This window comes from Vanessa tameamea, chromosome 22 (genome assembly GCF_037043105.1).
Source record: "Vanessa tameamea isolate UH-Manoa-2023 chromosome 22, ilVanTame1 primary haplotype, whole genome shotgun sequence".
NCBI lineage: Eukaryota > Metazoa > Arthropoda > Insecta > Lepidoptera > Nymphalidae > Vanessa > Vanessa tameamea.
In genome coordinates, this window is record NC_087330.1 from 1,079,295 (window position 1) to 1,102,067 (window position 22,773).

Consider the following 22,773-nt stretch of genomic DNA (forward strand, 5'->3'; position numbering starts at 1 on the left):
AACTGTATGCAAACTATCTCAATTCCATAGAAGCATAGAAATACGATATAGGTATCTCGAGAGAAACACAAAAAAGAGTTATTCAGCCTCTTTAAATTTAGGCTATTACCGTGAAGGTAATAGCCTAAATTTAAAGAGGCTGGCTTTGCGAAGCGCAGCTGCTTCAGCTGCTTATATAAAACAATATTATATATATATATTCACTCAGGAAGGCGCGCCCCTCCACGTTAAATTTTATCAGCTTGCATTTGTATGAGTGAGGCCTGTGCTTACAAAATATCTTAGTGTGTGTTATACATAAATTCACAAAGGAAGACGCGCCCCTCCGTACATTAAATTTTATCGGCATGCATTAGTGTGAGTGACGCGCGTGCTCACAATATGTCTTAGTGTGTGTGAGACGAATATTGTAAGAATAAAGACGCCGAAAAATATATACAATTTAGATTATATTTGCATACTTACACGCGCTAGTCGTAGTTTATTCAATAAGACATTACAAAAAACACTAATTTATTAATATAGATTAAACCTGTCTTGATGAACCCTCTGCCCGAAAATATGTGTAAATAAAAAAAGTTTAATTGCAAATGAGTAAAACTTTACAATTTAATTTATAAAAGTGATGAAATTTTAAATAAGAAAGAACCTTTTCACTTCGAATGCGATATTAATGGTGTTTCTGAGGTTATTTTCAGAGAAGTTTAAATTGGGTTGCAAATTTATGTGACTGTTTACTTAACCCGAACTTACTGGCACTGCCGTTGCTACCGATAACTGTTTAAGTTACTTTACTGCGTGCCAGAGTATATTGGTTGTGAAACTATGTATAACATAGCAGTGAAGAATAATGTGTTTGTTTTTCATTTTGAATGTTAACAAATTCATATGGTAACAAGTAAGGAATTGAAAACAAACTATAAATTCTGTTGTTCTTAAAATATTTTGTATACGTTTGAGGAGACTTGGTACTTTTTCTAGACTTTTCTACAACGTAAAGAGCTTAGTAACAGCCTTTTAATGCTCCAATGCTGGGCTAAGAAGGCCTACTCACCCTTTGAGGAGAAGTTTTAGAGCTTCATCGACTATGCTGCTAAGATCGGTGTTGGTGGATACATTTGGCACAATTTAATTAAAATTACTCCCATGCCGGTTTCCTGGAGATGTTTTTTCACCGCTGAGCACGAGATTAATTGGTTCAGATTCACGCGTTCTAATCACTGGACCTTCTAGGCTATTATATATGTATATTAGATCGCCTGATACTAAAAGTAATCAACTAAATCAAATTGTGTTATATACATATATCAACGTCGCGCCTTTGTTTGCGACATAATATGACTTTATAATTAAATATAAATAACTCTGAGCATAGCTCTATAGTAAATTACTCTATCGCACAGGTTAGACTAATTCAATAATCTGTGTGAAGGATATTCAGTTCTGTCCCCAAAAGTTCTTCCTTAACTGACTGACAGACGCACTGTCTCTATAATACATAGACCAGAAACACCAATAAAAGTTTTGTACTGTAATGTTAAAACGTGCGAGAAAGGAGCTTCTTTTGATTTCAAAAAGGAGTTTTTTTCACCAACTCAAATCAATCTTTCAGAGGAAACAGCGCTGGGTCATGTTAGGTCATGTTTCGTAGTTGTATGATAAAAAGTAACTTTAAATTATTTAATTAATTACCAAAACTTGTTCCGTATAGTTTACTAACTATACGTACTAATGAAATACAAAACCTAAGAGGAAATTATTTCAAAACTCAAACCATAAATTAGACAGATCCAGACAGCCAATGGCGAAGTTTAATATCTATATTACGAAAAGCAGCCACGAGTGCCCTCTGAAATGAAATCGGAACGTGAATGCAATCAGAATCCAGTGGAAAATTGCCTGGAAATGAACATTGTAGAATATTATTGCGAGATATCTTCGAATGCACTTTGGTATTCTATCGTTGAGGATGAAATAATGTCATTATTGGTACCTTGGCGCTTGAACCGCACGCACGTAATTTATCTAAGAGCTTTATGTAATAAATTAAAATATGCTGTTTCGATTAGCGCTATATTTAGTTTATTATAAGATTTTATTTTCACTCTGACAATATAGGTAGCTGCAAGAGATACACAGGGTAATAAACTGACAAAAAAAAATATTGAGATAAAATTATAAAAATATTTTTAACAGAGCTGATCAAAAAGTTTGATTTTGGATGTTGTTACAAAATATTTAGATTTAACATAAATTACATTGATGTCAATCAGGAATCTATATGGTACAAAAAGTGCACCCTGAGGCACCCTTTATTTTTATTCGTATGATCAATAACATAAATATTAGCATTCTTTTGACAATGTTTATTCGAATTACAAATGAATAAAACGTTTATTGAAAATATTTAATTATCTTAAGAAATATCGACCATATTGCTTTTCTTTTTCTTCTTCTTGCTTTAATTAAAATATTCGTTTTTTAATTCGAATACTGATACAAAATTCACACAAAATCGCATTCTTATCGAAGGCATTGGCAAATCTCTCGACATCAGTGATATTTACTGCTCCGTAAACCTTAATTCTAGTCTATTTTTTACATATCTGTTGGAAACAGTCCATTTGTTTCCTCGACAGCTCAAACAATTTATACCTAGAATCTGAAGCAATTCACCCGTTTTTAATATGTTATCCTCTTAAAGTGAAATATTTACTCGTATTATAAAAGGATTTGCTTCGTATTTGAAATGTGCTACTTCTGCACACTGTGAATGATATATTGTCCTTCTAATAATACAATTTATATTTTCAGATAGTATTTTGTTATTGCTATTGTCTATAAGAGAAGTTATGGTATATAAATTCTTAGTTGATTAAACACCTTGAGAAATAGATGATCATCTCCAGACAGTTTCAAATAAAGAAAGTATATTTTTATTATTATATGAAAACAATAATTGCAAAATATGATATTAAAAGAGATCCCGTTGAGTTACTTTCGTCGTTTCTTCTCAGGCCTGAGGTGTTTATTTCCGCACCGGTGGTAGATTTTAATTATCAATAAGCAATTGTAACGCTAGTATATTGATTTTGACTCTGTAAACCTTGATAACATCGTGTAGGTAATTCTTGTCAGAGAAACAAACTATGATTTATCACTGAAATCATTTTTATAGTCACTATAAGATGAAGCAATGATGATAAAGATTTAAAATTAAGTTTATTAAATGACGTGCAGAAATGACTTCACAGATTGCTTCGAATAAACTTTAGATAAATACAATTGTGTACAACGAGTTCTTAGATATTTATACAAGAAGAAATATTATAATAATTATACTGTCAAAAAAGTAATATATTTATTTTTGCAATGTTAGGATAGGTATTAAAGGGACTTCCTCATTAGTCTACTTGGCTAGCTAGTGAAGGCTGCAGACCTGTGATCTTGGGTTGTAATACCAATTAGGGTCATAATAAATTATTTATTGGGTTTTTCTGCCAAGATCTCAGTAGCTACGTCAGAAATCGTTCACGAAAGTCTTAAATAACCTTCGTTTAACGTAATAGTTCTAACGTGACACGTCTTGTAAATACAGTGTCGTTGCAATGTCTTGCACAATTTTGGTCACGTATTACAAAATAAATTCACTAAATGATCTTTAAATAAACTTTCATCTGATATAAATTGCAAGCGTGAGTTTACACAAGGGAGATCGGATAACGTTTTGTGCATACGACATGACATTGCTTTCTTGCTTACATAACAATCCATAACGGAAGCGGAGAGTTGAAAGTATAAATATTCGATAAGCATTTTTCTTGCGTTAATTTTATCAATGTCTAATTTCCTGCTGTTTTTCTGTTGGTAAAAAATGAGTTCTTTTTTATCTTAAATAAATAAGTAAATGAAAGGATATGTATTTTGACTATATCCTTCATATTATAATTAACATGACAATTTATGAATTTGATATCGTTTTGTCAATATTTCTCAAGTGAATGGTATCAATTTCATATTATCAGACTGGCCGAATACCTTCCAGACCGGCCAAGGAATCCAGAATACCAATAAGACAAATAACAACCCTTCGAGGACACATTCCGAAACAATGAAAGCGTCGTCAGGAATCTACGTCCTCTTTGCAGACAGATATTTATATTGCATATACCATGCATGGATAAAAATGGAAGGTTGTCCTGAGACAACCGGATGAAAGGAACTTGCTATTGCTATATATTGTGTATTAAATAACAAACACATTACAAACAAAGTTCGAAAATAATGAAATGACTAGACTGTTACTATTATATGAAACATATAAATAATAGAAAGAGACAGAGAGAAAGGGAAAGAGAGGGAAAGAACGTCTGGAACAACACTTTTTCCTTGCGTGACGATTTCCGCCAGTTAAATCTGCTGTAAGTCGTGTTAAAAGAACTTCGTTACCAAAAAAAAGAGATCCTCAAACTTAAATTGTGATGCTGTCTGGTAACAAAGTTACGCAGGCAACAAAAAATAAATAAAAACTTTTGAGATACAAAAATAGCAATTTAAAAAAATCATAAACCTCACACGATACAATAACTAGTTCCATTTCTATACACATTAGGTTCTTTAAAGTAGAATAAGTATATATTTTGCATGTTGTATAACTTCAATAAGTATAAACAATTGTTTATTATTTCGTATTTTTATTGCCCCCAATGTAGACTTAATTAATTCAAATCAAATGTGTTTTATTCAAGTTAACGATAACAAAGCATTTTTAACTGGACAAGAACGCATAGGTACTTTTTTAAATAAATATAGGTGGTCATTGTAATTACAAAAATATTTAAAGGATTTTTCGAAATTCTGGATTAGGACAATAACTTAGTTTTGCTTTTGTTGATACTATTAGGTTTTTGATAGCAAATAGGTCACCTGATGGTAAGTGGTCGTCACTGTACATAGACGTTAGCGACGTAAACAATTTTAAACATACCTTACATCGCCTAATGACTATCGCTAGTGTACGAGCAATGTCATCAAGTGACAGTTACCACTGATAGTGGTAACTGTCACTTGATGACATTAAAGTATCAAAAAGTCATTATGACCGTCACATCAACAGTTTCCAATCTCTCGGTAAATTTTCTAAGATCATTACTGTTCGAGCCAAATAAAACCTCCTTGCTATATACAAATTAATTACGGCAAGACGTCATTTTTTAAAAGAAGCATTGCGCTTGGAGACTTGGACGTCAAAAGAATAAGAATTTTCTTTTTACATAAAATATTATTGTTAATGAGATTAAATTCGTTATTCAAGAGCAAAATACTCTTCTCATTTCTCCATCTTCAACATTGGCGCGATCATTTGGTGACCCCGACGTGATCTTTACCGAACAATCCACCTACCGTAATACCTATCGAAAAACGAAGCCAAGACTATTCGCCCTCCAGGACATCGCCAGCATCCAGCTGCAGCCATCAATCCGAGGAAAATACGTCTTCAATCCTTCATAATAAATTCTTTTTCATTCGATTTGTGTGAAAACGGTAGACGAGAATGTTTTTTAGTCAACTCACATATTCAAATAATTATTATACAAATTACAGAAATAAACATCTATAAGTTCGGAATTGGTTGTAAAATCGTGGCGAGTGTCGCAGAATCTCGCTCCTACATACAATTGCAAGCGTGTTGTCAGAGACCGGCCGGCTGCGAAACCGATTCGTAACGGGATTCACGTAAAGTACAAATTCAATAATTATATTGTTAGATTTGTTTTGTAAAAACAGTTAATTAATTGTGCGTTGTTTTCGCCGTTAAAATGAGTAAGTTAAAGGATCTTAGTAGACAAAGAGCAACCATTAGAGGTAGATTAACTCTTTTTGATAAATATTTAACACCATTAATGGAATGTAAAGAATTTAATGCGGTACAATTAAACGAACTTCGCTTAAGATGTGACAAGTTGCGTGACCTTTCAAGCTGTTTTGAAGTCATACAATCACAGATAGAATTATTAGAAGATGATACGTCAAAGCAGCTTGAGGAACGCGATATAACGGAGAATTTATTTTATAATTTAATTGCTAAGGCTCAATCTTTGTTGGAGCATTTTGAAAACAAGAACAAAGATGAAAATGCATCCAATAATCCAAATAATCGTCATAATAGCTTAATGAAGTTGCCTCCTTTAAAAATACCTCCTTTTAGTGGTAATTCAAACCAGTGGCTTTCTTTTAGGGATACATATATATCACTTATTCATAATAATGATTCTATAGAAGACATAAACAAATTTCATTATTTAAAATCGTACTTAGAAGGTTCTGCTGGTTCTGTCATATCGTCTATTACTATGTCTTCGACTAATTATTCAATCGCATGGAATCTTTTATGCCAACGGTATGACAACAAGCGTCTCTTAATAAATGAACACATTAAGGGATTGTTTTCAATTCAACAGCTACATAAAGAAAGTGAGCAAGGCATACATGACTTAATTGATACTTTATCCAAAAACTTAAACGCCTTAAATTCTTTAGGCGAACCTACTGATAAGTGGGACACTTTAATAATTTATATGGCCTTGGGGAAGCTTGACAGTGTAACAGCGCGTAAATGGGAAGAATTTAGAAGTGACTTGGATTCACCCTCATTAGAAGAATTTTATTCTTTCCTTCGCCAGCGAGCTACAGTCTTAGAAACTGTTAAGGCAGGTAGGTTTAATAATAATGAAAGACGACATATCTTGCCACATACAAAATCATTTATTGCTTCATCCTCCGTCGAATATAATCTTAAACAGAAGAAATGTCCACTTTGTAACCAAGATCATAGAATTTTTGAATGCCTTAAATTTAAATCTTTACCAGTCGAGGAACGCTTAACTAAAGCATCCATCATGAAATTATGTATTAATTGTCTCCGCAGAGGTCATCAATCATATAAATGTAGATTGAATGGCTGTAGGATCTGTCACAAAAAACACAACACATTATTACATAAACAAAGTTCTTTACAATCCACTCAAAATAATCATCTAACCACTACAAATACAAAACCTCATAATGAAAACACTACAAATACTAATGAAATTAACTCATCTGAGGCTGTAGTTGACTCCGGACCCTCCACTTTAGTTTCTATGTCAGCCGTTACCACCAATCAAGCTCTTCTTTCAACAGCGTTGGTCAAGGTAACGTGCAATGGCAAAACATTTATTTTGAGGGCTTTACTGGACTCTGGTAGCCAATCATCATTCATTAGCGAAAGAGCACAAAGGGATATTGGGTTTCTTAAAAATAAAAATTATCATCATTGTGTTTCCGGGATTGGCAACACTGTGTTAAAAGTTACGGAGCATTGCACTATCCATTTGCGCTCCATGCATAATTCCTTTAACACAAAAATTAAATGCTTTGTTTTACCTAAAATAACTGAACACCTGCCTCATGTCGCAGTGAATATACATGATTTAGGCATTCCTAACAATATTCAATTGGCTGATCCTAACTTCTATCAACCTAGACAAATAGATTTACTTTTGGGCGCTGATATATTCTGGGACTTAGTAAGGTCTGCTAGAATACATTTGGGGCCTAAAAGACCAATACTACAGGACACATATTTAGGTTGGATAGTGGCTGGTTCCATTTCGGGTGCGTTTTATAAGAACAATAGTTCTAACATACAGTGTAACTTTTCCAAGGACATTAGCGCGCAACTGTCAAAGTTTTGGGAACTTGAAGACATACCTTCAACAAACAAAAATATCAGTAGTGATTATTGCGAAATATTGTTCAATCAGACAACTCGCAGAGAAAGAAATGGCAGATTTAGTGTTCAGATTCCATTGAAGAATTCGGTTGAATTATTGGGTGATTCATATGACATTGCAGAAAAACGACTATTTCAAATTGAAAAAAGATTAAGAAATAAGCCACAATTAAAACAACAATATTTAGATTTCATTCATGAATATGAACGCATGGGACACATGACCGAGATTAATAAACCAGTATTTGGATGCTACCTTCCACATCATGCAGTCATAAGAGAACATAGTGAGACAACAAAGTTGCGAGTGGTATTTGATGCTTCTTCGAAAACATCTACTGGGGTATCGTTTAATGATATCCAACACATTGGCCCTGTAGTGCAAGATGACTTATTTTCTATTTTACTTAGATACAGACAGCATACATATGTTGTTTCAGCAGATGTGGAAAAAATGTACCGCCAAATATTAATACACAACAACCAACGTAATTTGCAACTCATTTTGTGGCGAGATGAGCCATCACTACCTATAAAGATATTCCAATTAAACACCGTTACATATGGTACGGCTTCAGCGCCTTATCTGAGTACCCGGTGCCTTTTACAACTATCAAAAGAATGTGGTGAGGACAAACTATCCCAAGTGATTAGAGAGGATTTCTATGTAGACGATATTCTTTCAGGGGCTGAAACTAAACCGGCTCTGGAAGAATTAGTTACTTCCGTAGCTAACCAACTCAACTCAGCCTGCTTACCTTTAAGAAAATGGCGAACCAATGTACCCGCTATCTTTAAGAATAAATCAAATATCATCTTGCCTAAAGATTTAGATACATCGTCACAATCTAGAATTTTAGGATTAAAGTGGGATCCTTCTGAAGACATCCTACAATTTCCAGTTGACATTAATATCAACTCATCCATAACGAAAAGAATAATTTTGTCACATTCGGCAAAATTATTTGATCCGCTAGGTTTGCTTAGTCCATGTACTATTATTCCCAAAATAATTCTTCAAAGACTTTGGTTATCAAATTTAGATTGGGATGATCCAGTTGATAGCAAATTAGAAAGGGAGTGGCTTAACTTTGCGTCAAGTTTAAATGCTGTATCAGAAGTTGAAATACCGAGATGTGTCATTATTCAGAAATCAGAAACCATACAATTACATTCGTTTTCTGACGCATCTCAGGTCGCATATGCCGCAGCTATCTACATGGTATCGAGTGACAGTTCGGGTAACGTTCTTGTGAAGCTTCTTTGTGCCAAGACTAAGGTGGCCCCTGTCAAAGCTTTAACTATTCCTCGTCTAGAATTATGCGGTGCCCTGTTGTCAGCACGCTTAAGCAACAAGGTACTGAAGACGTTACGTTGTAAGATCGATTTGGTGTTCCATTGGACAGATTCAACAATAGTGCTGGGTTGGTTGGCATCACAGTCTACTGACTTAAATACTTTTGTTGCCAACCGCGTTAGTGAAATACAAGAACTGACATCAGTAGGTGTATGGAGACATGTACCTGGCGACATGAATCCAGCAGACCTAGCATCTCGAGGTGTAAACCCAAAATCGTTACACTCCAGTAAGCTATGGTGGGAGGGTCCGTCATTTCTTACTGAAAATTCAAGTCACTGGCCAGCACCCATTAACACAACCATTATTCATGAATTACCTGAAAGGAAAAATAAAAAAATAATAACTACATTACAATCAATTACACATACAAAGTCAAATACATTAGAAATTATACATTTTGAAAGATTTTCAAAATTCACAATTCTGCAAAGGTCTCTCGCCTATGCTCTGCGATTTATTTATAATACAAAAAATAAACACTGCAAACTTACAGGACCTTTGACAACAAACGATTTAAATAAATCGTTAAGTATATTAATAAAACAACATCAAAGCTTATGTTTTTTAGAAGAAATTAGATTACTCGAAAATAAACAAATCTTACCTCCAAAGTCTCGAATTTTGTCCTTAACTCCATTTATAAACCAAGAAGGCATTATTTGTGTAGGAGGCCGGATTCATAATTCGAGTGAACCTTACGAGAAGAAACATCCCATTCTTTTAGATTCAAGTAATCATTTTTGCAAATTGTTATTTACACATTATCACAAAACACTCTTACATGCAGGTCCGCAGCTGTTACTTAGCACATTAAGAGACAAGTTTTGGCCTTTAAGAGGCAGAATATTATCTAGAAGTACTGTCAATAATTGTAGACTGTGCAGAATCATGAAAGCACAAGGTTCAAATCCTATCATGGGAAACTTACCTGTCATGAGAGTTACTCCAAGTCTCCCATTTCACGTTAGTGGTGTCGACTTCGCCGGGCCATTTTACATTACTGATCGTAAGGGACGCGGCAGTAAAATTTCAAGGTGCTACTTATGCTTGTTCGTATGTTTCTCATCGAAAGCCTTGCACCTTGAGTTAGCAAGCGAACTCTCCACTGATGTGTTCATGTTGTGTCTGAGACGTTTTGTATCTCGTAGAGGAAAGCCATTGGAATTGTATTGCGACAATGGCACTAATTTTGTCGGCGCAAACAACGAGATTAGAACGTTCTTAAAATCAAATAACGAAAGTATTTCTGGTTTCGCAGCCGATGAAGGCATTAAATTTAAATTTTCACCGGCATATTCTCCACATTTTGGGGGACTCTGGGAAGTAGGCGTCAAATGCGCGAAATACCATTTAACTCGTATATTAGGTGACAAACATTTAACTTTCGAAGAGTTGTCTACCCTCTTCACACAAATTGAAGCCATCCTAAATTCCAGACCTTTAACTCCCATTTCCTCTGATCCTAATGATCTATATCCTTTGACTCCCGCACACTTTTTGATTGGCCGACCTCTGACATCATTACCGTCAGATTGTTGGAGGAATGAATATTTAAGCGAACTACAGCAGAAACATAAATGGCGAATCAACAAACGAGGATTAAAAGAAGGAGATTTGGTCGTCATCAAAGAGACCAATGCACCTCCTTTAAAATGGCGCATGGCCCGGGTTCACAAATTATACCCGGGTTCTGACGGAGTGTCGAGAGTAGTGGACGTTGTCACTTCAAAGGGCATCGTTCGTCGGGCTATTCATAATCTCTGCCTGCTGCCTGAGTTTACACGAAATCCTGAGGACTTCGAGCGGGGGGAGGATGTTCGAGCCAAATAAAACCTCCTTGCTATATACAAATTAATTACGGCAAGACGTCATTTTTTAAAAGAAGCATTGCGCTTGGAGACTTGGACGTCAAAAGAATAAGAATTTTCTTTTTACATAAAATATTATTGTTAATGAGATTAAATTCGTTATTCAAGAGCAAAATACTCTTCTCATTTCTCCATCTTCAACATTGGCGCGATCAATTACAAATAAAGTCCAATCTTACACGTTTCGGGTAATTTGCGATACAAGCCGAGAAGGGCCAGTGAATCATACCCAAGACTGCGGGTATTCGAGATACAAACAGAAAAGCCTCAGTATTTTTACCCAAGACTCAAACTCAAGGTTCAGACTCAGGTAATACTACTGTATTTTCATGTGATTAATCTGCTTTGTAACATGTGTTTTCATAAACCAGCACTGGAGAAACGTAGTGGACTGAGCTCCAAGCCTTCTCCTTTACAGGAGACGAGATCTTAGTCCAGCAGTGGGACATTTATAAACTGTTACTTTTTAAGATACGACTAAAAAATGATATTGTGAGAAAGTTTATAAGAACATAATATAATTCTAATCCTCCGACAAGAATTTCAATTGAAAATTGTTTAGTCATCAAAGATCTAAAATTTAGATTGTCATTATATTTGGAAATAAAATTGTGCAGAAACATAAAAAAAAACGTTCAACGAACTAATAGAAAATGAACACGAAACACTCAGACGTCACGTCTGTTGTCATAAGAATATTTAAGAAAAAAAAAACATATGTAAAATAGTATCATCTATATATGTTGGGTATATATATATATGTATATATGGTAAAATTATAACCTTTAAAAATAATATTATGAACAAATTATTATTATTTCGTTTTTGGATGTCATCTTGGGAGCTTATGTGGGTATCGTACAAAATGTGACAGCGTTACGACAAATCAGTGTCTTATCACTAAACCCTGAGCAGTTCCTAGACAGGTTATGTTGCATCCAAGGTTTACTGATCAAATGAACCTAAAGCACGCTGGCACGGACTCAGCAAAGCGCCACGGGGTAGCTAGTGTTTCGCTTCAGGTTATAAAATATAAAGTACGCCTTATTTGCCACTTGCCCGTATTAATGACAATACGACATATACATCATTTAGCATTAGCATAACGTGTGCTATGATAGAAGCTCAGCTATACTAATGTGTACATAATACTATACATATGTAGGAGGAAGCAGACGAAATTACATTCCCCTTGATAAAGTATGCATTGGAATCAAAAATTCTAGCTGGCGTTTTCAAAACAAACGTGCACTCTGTGTTAAATTCGAGCGGAATGCTCCTCGGCTGCGTCCGTTTACGACCTGTTTCTATGCAAACTGCGGACATAAAAACTGAGCACGACTACACGCTGTCGGAACGAGATTTCCTCGATAATCCGAATGTCGAATCGAAATAAAGAATCTTTATAAAGGGACACATTTGAGCAGATTATTTTGTATGCGATATCTAAACTAACCTAATTTGATAGGTGTTAACTTAATTTTTAATTAGTTCTAAAATGTTTTTACCGAAAAAAAATACACGTTTGAATATGCTATCCTTTTCTAGCCCGCACTAGAGCAAGGTGACTAGAGAAAATCGTTAAGGTGGAAATAATTTTGAACTAATTATGCAACTGCAGTATTCATTTGTAGTCTACAAATAGATTATGTAATCTAGGATATCTGATTGAGGTTCACTAATAGTACATAACTTGAGAAAAGGAAATCTCCAGAACATTGGTTGCGGAATTGGTAAATAAATTTCTCTAAATTTCTCGACATAAAACCCACACATACACATTAACAGTCTGTAAATTTCCTACTGCTGGGCTAAGGCCTCCTCTCCCTTTAAGGTTTGGAGCATATTCCACCACGCTGCTGCTATGCGGGTTGGTGGAATACACATGTGGCAGAATTTCGTTGAAATTAGACACACGCAGGTTTCCTCACGATGTTTTCCTTCACCGCAGAGCACGAGATGAATTATAACACAAATTAAGCACATGAAAATTCAGTGGTGCTTGTCTGGGCTTGAACCCGAAATCATCGGTTAAGATGCACGCGTTCTAACTACTGGGCCACCTGGGATCGGACTCTTAATCTGTCTTGGGATTTTAACAATATAATATTGGATCTGCGGCCTTATAGCAGTCATTCATAATCTTTTCATAATTATCATATTAAAACCTCGACACAGAACACTCAGATCAAAGAAATTAAGCGGTAAATATAACATCCACAGAATCGTCTATTAAAAAGTAAAACAAACATTTAAGCGTCCCGTCCCGTCCCGTCCCGTGTCCCGTTAATAGTTGAACATGTACGCTGGCGTTTTTGTTAACTGTACACTCATAAAATGTTCAAATTGGACCCATTAACACCGAGATTGGTCATAAAGCCGGTACGCGGCTAATTTGGCGGTCTGTTCGTTTGGGAATGGCCTAAGTTGGTCCAACCCGTGTTATTGGCTGACCAGATAATGTTTGAACCAACCTTTTCCGTAAATTTTTATGAATGGAAATATAAGTTTTACTTTTTTTGAAGTGTGAGAGTCCGTAAGTGTCCCACTTCTGGTCAAGTCTCATTTTACTTCTCATTTAAGAAGAAGGATTGGAAACTAATTCCATCACGCTTTTACAATTTTTTGAAGACAATTTCATTCGACGCTGGAACAAACCGTATGTCAGAAAGGTCATAATTATTGTATATGTATGTATATTTTCTAAAGTAATATGTACAAAATCAAAATATTCTTTATTCAAGTAGGCTCATAAAAGCACCTTTGAATCGTCATGTTACAATATTTAATTAAACGAATAGCTACCACCGGTTCGGAAAGTAGATTCCACCGAGAAGAAACGCCAAGAAACTCAGTAGTTCCTCTTTTCTACGATTTTAATTACATTGTGTTAATAAAGTACAATTTAATTTATTTATCGTACAAATCAACAAATACTAAGTACGTATAAGTTTCTATATTATATAATTGCATTTCATTAGACTTCTTTTTTCTCCCACCACGAAATGAATAACAAACCCTGTACTTAGTGGAGTAGAACTCAAGTTCACTACCACAAACCGGTAAGGTGAAAGTACTAAACAATCAAAATCAAAATGTTATTATTGATGTCCATCTATTCGTATCTATTATATTAATTCAACTATTAGAAAGGATTATAGAGCAATGGATTACGAACTGCCCAACGATATTAAAATCGTATGTTCGATCCTGTTCTTTTGGACAATTTGCTCTCACTTTTAATACCTGATTTACACTTAAATTGAGGGTTAGATATTAAAAAACTAATCTATATTAATAGATTGTTTTCTTTACTTCCAGAGTCGAAGACGAAGCGTCTTCGCCCGTAAACAAAGTAAAGTGAGTAATCTATTATATAATTATTAGTCTATCATTAATGCTATATGCAGAAATCGCTCGATCCGTATCTCGACATGAAGAACTTGGTAGTTCAAATAATTGTCAAATTTATTTAGTTTATAACCCGTATCAAATCGTTTTAAAGGTGACATGAATAGGAGCAATTAATATTTCCTTAGATACAATAGCTGATGACGTCACCATTTCTGATAATAAATAATATATATTGGATAAAATAATTGAAATATGTTTTTTTAATTTATTACAGCGACAAAAGCGGCCTCATCACGCCGCCCCAACAGAATGGCGGCGGGGATTCTCCCCCTCCGGAAAAAGAGAGGGCTGATCAGGAGGACAATGAAAAGAGTCACTCCGGTCCAGTCCCCCACTGTGCGGAGGGACCTAACGACGACCTGTACGCCATACCTGTCAAATTGCGTCCCAAGAAAGAAACGCTGCCTCCAGGATGGGAGAAACATGAAGGTAACATATTACAGAAGTAATCAGTCCAGCGCGTAGTAACAAAAAAGTTAATACGACGATAAATTAAATAAAATTATTATTAATATTTGATTTGCACTTTTGACGTATTGACTGAAATACTTGGCTAAACTTTGACTGAAATATACAAGTCACTCTAAGTAAACTAGCTAAGAAATTTTACTCAAATACCCTACAAATGAAATGTTCTTTTATTACTTGATACTTGTAGTTTTCCTGACCAAATTCGATCTGGGCGGTTATGTTCAAGGGCCACTAGGACATATTATCGTACAAACACAAATGCACTTCCTATTCTCATTCTCTTAAACCGCCGAGACGCCAATCCGACATGATAAGAGAGAGTTCTAGCGCTTAAAATGCTTTCCAAGGCACGGGGACTAATGAGAATTGTTGACAAGCCTTATATTTTGCTAAACAATGAGGTTAACAAGTTATAATTGCACATCATATAGACATTAATTAAAGCAAATCGTAATCATAAAGTATCATAATTCCTTATTGTATTAATTTTTCGTTGTGTCATATTTACAGACAATGATGGTCCTTACTATTGGCACATAAAAAGCGGGACCATTCAAAGAGAAATACCAAAAATGCCACCCATAGAGGCCAGAGAGTCTCGCATATCCATGGTGCGAGACTGTTCAAACTTGTCAGATATCAAGTATGAAGGAGCTATGACGTCGTCCGTCACCAGGAGTACCACGAGCGGTGCTTTGGATCATGTCGATCAAGATTTTGAAAGGAAACGAAGAGAGGAAGTAGCTTACAAGTAAGTATGGTTGTAAATCTCGATTTTCTTAAATGCATGTGTCTTAACTAAACTACCTGGAATTTCTACATAGTTATACATTGTGCAGGCCCATTGGGTAGGAACCAATCCCCTTAAATTTCTTTTAACTTTAGAATCCGGCTCATGAGTGTGCCAGTTTATTTTACAAGCACAACGAACATATATTTAGATCCTGTAATGAGGAGCGCCCGTATTGGAAGATCCTTTATCATCAGGTGATCCATCTCACCATTCTTCTACATCCATGAAAATAAATAAAAATATTAAATAGTTACGACAGTTTCTTATCAACACTTGTCAATAAATAAAACGTGTCTCTGAATGGTTGCTTTTGGGTAAATTATGTTTTAGTAATTAGTTCTGGTATTTTCTTCTATCCATAGACGCCGCAGCTATCCCGTCCGTCCTGAGCAAGAAGGGCGCGCTGTACGTTTCTTCGTTAGATCTCTCGGCTGGGTTGAGATCTCCGAGGCTGACCTCACACCGGAGCGCTCGAGTCGTGCAGTTAATAAGTGTATCGTGGACTTGAGCCTCGGCCGCAATGACTTGCTGGATCAAGTCGGCCGCTGGGGCGATGTGAGTTACATTTTAACTACACTAATTTCCATTAATATAAAACATTAATGTTCTGCATTAGGTAGAACGTAGACAACATTATAAACAATAATCCACTTTAACCGTTACTAATCCGCCTCCATAGTGGTATTCTTAGTCAATAAAATGGGGCATGAATAACTAAAAGATGAGACATTTCTAATTACTTACATTGAAAAATTTAAAGCTGATGTTAAAGAATAGTAGCTATGTTGATATTTTGGCTATATTAAGCATCATCATCATCATCATCCTCCTGCCCTTATCCCAATTTTACTTGGGGTCGGCGCAGCATGTCTTCTTCTTCCATACTTCTCTGTCGGACGTTCTCTCACAAGTAACATTCTTTCTAACCATATCTTTCACACAATCCATCCATCGTTTCTTGGGTCGTCCCCTACCTCTATATCCATCCACATCCATTCTCAAAACTTTTCTCACAACATGGTCCTCATTCCTCCGCATAACATGCCCATACCATGAAATAATATATATATTATATTAAGCAAATAGAACTATTCGCAAGAGCACAAAAGAAATCTACCTATTAATTGCCGTAACTACTAATTGGTAATGTATTTGGTCCGTGTGTACCACACGGTAGCAAGCAGCTGATAGATAAGCTGGAGAGTCTTCTTCTAATTTCAGGGTAAGGATCTATTCATGGATCTAGACGATGGAGCCCTTAAGTTGATCGACCCAGAGAGCCTGAACACGTTGCACACACAACCTATACACACGATCCGTGTGTGGGGAGTCGGCAGGGATAATGGACGGTGAGTAAACCAAGAGTTGTATAATGTTTTCAGTGTCAGCTAAGTAGATATAATTTTGTGAAGTCTTACCATAAAAAAAGCTACTGTACCTTAGTTCGTCATGAAATAAACTTGCAATTAATTGACTAATAAAAATCTTTTTCATTACGCATTCTGGGATTAGTGAAAGGTATGAAATAAAATGCATAAAATTTGTAGAGATCATCCAGTAGACGCAGTAGATGAATATATCGTTATAGTCCCAGTAGACGAAAATCGTTTAAATCTTATTTTTGACGGAGAATTATGAAAATAATAGCAGAGTTCTTTTATGTATTCTCTGATCTGATATTATCTTTGTTTTTTTTTTTTGTTGAGCTGATCATTATTTATGGTTATGTGGTAAAACTCGACATCAAAGTTTGTAGGTTAAGTTGATCCTCATGGGACGATTTTTTCAACCAAATTTATTAATTCGCGGTCAGTTTTATGGATCAATAATAATGCTAACATCAGATAGACTTTTTCAAAATTTAATAATTTATTTAGAATTCTAAAAGAGTACTCACTTATATTAGCTACTTAAAATTAGTGATATTTTCTGAATTAATTAAGTGCTTTCGGTTAATAACCAAATCATTTAATGCTTCAACGAAATAAACTTTCACCTTCAATCCAAACGCTGATTTCATGTGCTTTCAATAAATCTGTAATAACTTAATGTAACGTAAGTTATTACCTACATTCCAAATTAAGTTTGTAAGGATACAAACTAAACTTGGAAATTAGAAGTATAGTATCAAGGGCAAAAAGGTCTCGAAATGTTAATATTTACAAATAATATTACAATTTCAAGATCTCCTTTTTACATATTTGCAGACTTTGATCCCTCATTACTTATTTGTCAAATCTCTCAACGCAGAGACTTCGCATACGTGGCTCGCGACCGCGTGACGCGCAAGCACATGTGCCACGTGTTCCGCTGCGAGGCGCCCGCGCGCTCCATCGCCAACGCGCTGCGGGACATCTGTAAGCGCATCATGATCGAGCGCTCGCTGCAGCCGCCGCCGCGCCCCACCGACCTGCCGGCCGCCAGGCGACCGCGGCCACTGTCTGGTGAGTGCTGGCCAAACACCAAGTATTTCATGGTCAATAACCAAAAGCCAAAATGCGTTGTACTTGATGAATTTAGTTTCATCTCATTCTGAAATCATGACAAATGATAAGCTAACCCTGCTTAAGAAAATATTACGCCTTTATTAATTGGTACTGAACATTAGATATCACGTGATGAGATAAATTATAATTATTAGCCACTAATATGGAGATTTCCAAAACCAAAAATCTTGTTCTATATGGTCTATGGGTACACTCCTTAAAATCGTGATCACCGATTACTTAACTGTTGTTTAGGAGCGTCATTCCCAACTCCCATGGAGGAGCCTCGGAAGACAGTGAGAGCGAGATATCTGGGCAGTGCGGAAGTCCCGCGAGCTACTGGAATGGACGTTCTGAACGACGCCATCGACCGACTGGCGGCGGCCCGAGCGCCCTCCGCCTGGAGACCGGTCGCCGTCGCAGTCGCACCCTCCATGATCACTATTACAGAAGAAGGGGTCAGTGAAGAATATCTTGAATTTATAATTTACTTTTACTGAAAGATTTTTGAAACATTTAACGGTGATGAACCAGTGTATTATCTGTATGAGTAATAACTCATACAGATAAAAGACAGTTGTTACATTTTTCACGTGGCGTCATTAACGATCGATAGAGAAAATGGTTAACGCTTTTGGCAATAATGACTTAAACGCCATGGCCTTCGCAGGAGAGCAGTCCGCTGGTGGAGTGCCGCGTGCGCTACCTGTCGTTTCTGGGCATCGGGCGCGACGTGCGACGCTGCGCCTTCATCGTGCACACGCCGCAGGACCAGTTCGTGGCGCACGCCTTCCACGCCGAGCCCTCCTCCGGCGCGCTCTGCAAGACCATCGAGGCCGCCTGCAAGGTCTGACGCCACGACGTAACCGGCTCTCATCGTAGGCCCGACTGAGGGGAAATATTCAATCGGAACCTCAGCGAAGACCTGCATGATGAGTGATGGGAAGGAAAAGCCCTCCCGAAACCGTAGAGTTGTCGCTTTTAATAAAAAATAGTCGTCGAGTATTTCATTGACGGTTTCGAAGAAACCTTTATTTTTCTGATGCAAAAAGTAGTTTATATCTCACCCGAATTGCATTTCAGTAATGTCGTGGATAGAATAAAAATGGGCCTTTTTATTTGCACTGAAATTTTTTACTACCGTAGAATTTTATAATCGTAAAATCAGTAGTGGCAACCGTAACGTGCCGTGTGTCCGCAGCTGCGCTACCAGAAGTGCCTGGACGCGCACGGCGGCTGCGGGGGGGGCGGCGCGGGGGCGGCGGCGGGCGCGGGGGGGGACGCGGCGCGCGCGTCGCTCGGGCAGGCGCTCAAGTCGCTCGTGGGCTCGCTCACGGGCCGCCGCGCCTCCTGAGCGCCGACTGACGGGTGAGTGATTTAGTGCCCAGCGGTTAGTTATTCAACAACAACAATATTAAGGTAAAGTATATTTTTCCAGTCAACTCCCAGCGATCCACGACGAGGAGCGCACCGCGTAGCCGCCGCTCGCGCGACACTCGCGCCACTATCGCGCCCCTCCCGCGCAACTCTCGCGCCCCTCCCGCGGCACTCTCGCGCCACTCTCGCGCCGCACCGCTGATCCGCTTCCCGCGATGAGTATCGCTCCGTTATTATTTCACGACGTCCCATCAATGCGGTTAAGATATTAGTGTTATAAGTCAATGATATAAACCGATGTAATAATTTTACGTTCTCGTTTCAAATATGTACACGGTATATACCGTATGATATAATGTATTATCAAAATATATAATGATCTTTCAGGGCTATATAATATACGTTTTAAATATAGAACTCGAATATTTGTTGACATTTATTAATAAAATAAATAACTGTGACTGTTTGTATTCCAAATGTTTCAAACTTGTTTAATTGTTTCGTTTTTATACACAAAGGACTTAACCTATAAATGTTGTTTAAGTTTTGGCTAGATGGACGATGCTGTCTCCGTCTTTTGAATGTTAAATCAATGCTTAAGACAGAGACAAATTAGTGTTTAACCGAACAGCTGCTAAACAACGTTTAAAAGTAAGTCCGAAATAATTTTAGGTTATGTTATGATTTTGCTGCGCATCCCTGTTACGAAACTCAAGTGTGGATAAGTTATTATAGCACAAATAAAAAGTTTACAATCATGCCGTTTGCCGTTCTTCGAATTTCAAATTATATAACTAGAATTTGAATGAGTTGTTAATACAATACAAAATTGAAAACGATTCTAAATAATTTATAAATGTATTCATACGAAATGTTTTGATTAAATACATTTTATATACATATCTAATAATACGATAAATTAATTTTGTTAGTAATCGATTAAGCATTATATAAACATATATCATTCACAAGAGTCACGCTTTCACACAAAGTTAGGATTCGTTCACACTTTGATATCGACCACGCGTTATTTAAGCCTATTTGTAAAAAGCCTGCAATGTCACTTCTTGTAATAATAATCTGCCGTATGCATTGGTGTTTAGAAATATTGCATTCATATTAAGTTGGTCTCATAATAGTTACCTTATAATAAACTAGTCGTAGAGCGTTATGGTTTTGTAAATTTTAAGGCGATATAAATAATTTTAAACGATATTTCTATTCGTTTTGGTCCAGTCGAATAGATACAAAATAAATAAGTCATTTGTAATAATTATTTGACATTTAAATAGAAAATTTGATATTGTCTGTTCAGTGTAATACCTTTGCCTTTTTCAAGGGAAATAATAAAAAAAGAATATTTGACATGTGTCAAATTAGAAATTTAAATGTCGTATATTATTAAATATTGACTATTCCTGTAACAATTTCAAAATTTCAGCCATTTAAATGCACATTTAACAGTTGCAGTATTAAATACATGTTTTAATAATAATTAAAATGGACATTAGTCAGTAAATATGGATAGATAATAAATGAAGGCGAGGGGAGGATGTAAATACAGTTGTAAGCTTGGATGGAATTCGATTAATTTTAGTGTAGCTAATGGATTGATATTCGGTAATTTTCGGCTGGAAACAACTAACGCATGTTTTGTTGTTTCCAGTTGAAAATGTTTTATTGTGAGCACGGTATGAAGAAATTTTGTCACTTAGGGTGGTCGCGAATTCTGCTACTGATTTCGTTTATTTCCAAAGTCATTTAACTAATCATTTATTTAGACATTTGACTAAATTCGTTGATTGTTTTGACATTATTTAGTTTTTTATAAGTGTAATTAAAAAATGTATTGTTCCAATTGTCATCAGTAGCTCTATAAGCGTTCACTCTTTCTTGATTTCTGAAATCTGATTGGTATTTCACGTTGGATGTAGAATAGTTTATACAAATAGGACCCTACGTGTATAGGTAAAGAGTTTATTTTTGCTTAGGCTTGTATAAAAATGTATTGAATTGCAAAAGATAAATATTTTTGGTAAAACATCGCGATGGATATCGTTATATTCATATATTTACGACGCGTAGCTTATCTAAATTAGTTTTTTGACATTAAAATGTCATATACAGACGATGTAATATTTAATAACTGTTCACAGATCTATTTATTTGCCAATTAGGCTAGTGATGTGCCGACACAGACATTTTTGGTATTCGAATGTTTTAACGTAAATAGTCGTAAGCCCATATCCATAATCCAGAAGTCGCGTCTCACTCGGTTATTACGATCGACTGCCTTAATGTTTCTTACTTTCACAAACACGAGCAATTAGAAAAAAATATTAGCCTGAAAACTTAAATATAACTATATAACTATTCAGTCAATATCAAAATAAAAACGATAAAATTTTAAAGATTGCATAGTGAAATAAATAAAGTTGCAATTTATCACTTGACTCAGCATTCGACTACTATTTTATTAAAATATATAATCGATATCCTTATTCGGTTGTGTGCATCCGAATAGTTCAGTTCGAGAACTGACAAAGTACTCAGTGTGTTTGTCTCGGCACAAAACTAAATTTGGCTAGAATCAGAAAGATATTTTATAACGCAAGCCTCATACTACAAGGGTGTCTGAAATCGTTGAGCTTTCAATAACTATATATTTGTATTAAAAGTTTTAAATTATTCGCGATATATAGATACATACGAGCTAAAATGTTCTTAACACCATTTTGTGAATAGTTTAAACAAAACGATGATCTTAAATGACAGCTGTTGCTAGTTTAACAGCTTAAATAGTTTTTCTAAAATCAAGCGAATAATTATTTCTGTATATAAAGCAATGTGGGACCCACAAAAGCCGAAAGCGAATAAATTTGTAAGCACTGAATCTGAAAAGTATAATAATATTGTCTTCTGTGTCTATATCACTTAAAATAGATCTAAATGTACGTAGAGAGGTACGTCAATGACCTTTTGCCGCCATCTTGAATGTGTTCCGTCGAGTTATTTATTTCAAACATTGTGTGAAGTACAACTAGTATTCTATTTGTTCGCTAAAAGGTCATTTTCGTGGCTCAACATAGACTAAGGCGTTCGTTAGATATCACAAATTAGCTTCAAAATATACATATTTCAAAATACCTATTATTAGTGATCAATGTTGCTTGTCGTATAAATACGTCATAATATAAATGATTACACGGAGCTGTTCTTATTATACGTAA

At 35.8% G+C, this 22,773-nt stretch overlaps 1 protein-coding gene across 3 annotated transcripts in view; it reads left to right on the plus strand.

The window, feature by feature from the left end:
• The window catches only part of LOC113402312 (protein Fe65 homolog), a 91,574-nt gene extending 71,258 nt beyond the window's left edge, over window positions 1-20,316 (plus strand). For 2 of the 3 annotated variants that reach the window (XM_064218445.1, XM_026642531.2), the window contains exons 4-13: window positions 14,324-14,362; window positions 14,631-14,845; window positions 15,398-15,638; window positions 16,043-16,235; window positions 16,902-17,029; window positions 17,931-18,124; window positions 18,422-18,624; window positions 18,837-19,013; window positions 19,368-19,534; window positions 19,605-20,316. In XM_064218445.1, coding sequence (XP_064074515.1) covers window positions 14,324-14,362; window positions 14,631-14,845; window positions 15,398-15,638; window positions 16,043-16,235; window positions 16,902-17,029; window positions 17,931-18,124; window positions 18,422-18,624; window positions 18,837-19,013; window positions 19,368-19,520 — 1,543 coding nt within the window. In that variant the 3' untranslated portion in view covers window positions 19,521-19,534; window positions 19,605-20,316. The remainder of the gene's footprint in view (window positions 1-14,323; window positions 14,363-14,630; window positions 14,846-15,397; window positions 15,639-16,042; window positions 16,236-16,901; window positions 17,030-17,930; window positions 18,125-18,421; window positions 18,625-18,836; window positions 19,014-19,367; window positions 19,535-19,604) is intronic. The other variant, XM_064218446.1, reaches the window with a different exon arrangement.
• The last annotated feature ends 2,457 nt before the right edge of the window (window positions 20,317-22,773 follow it).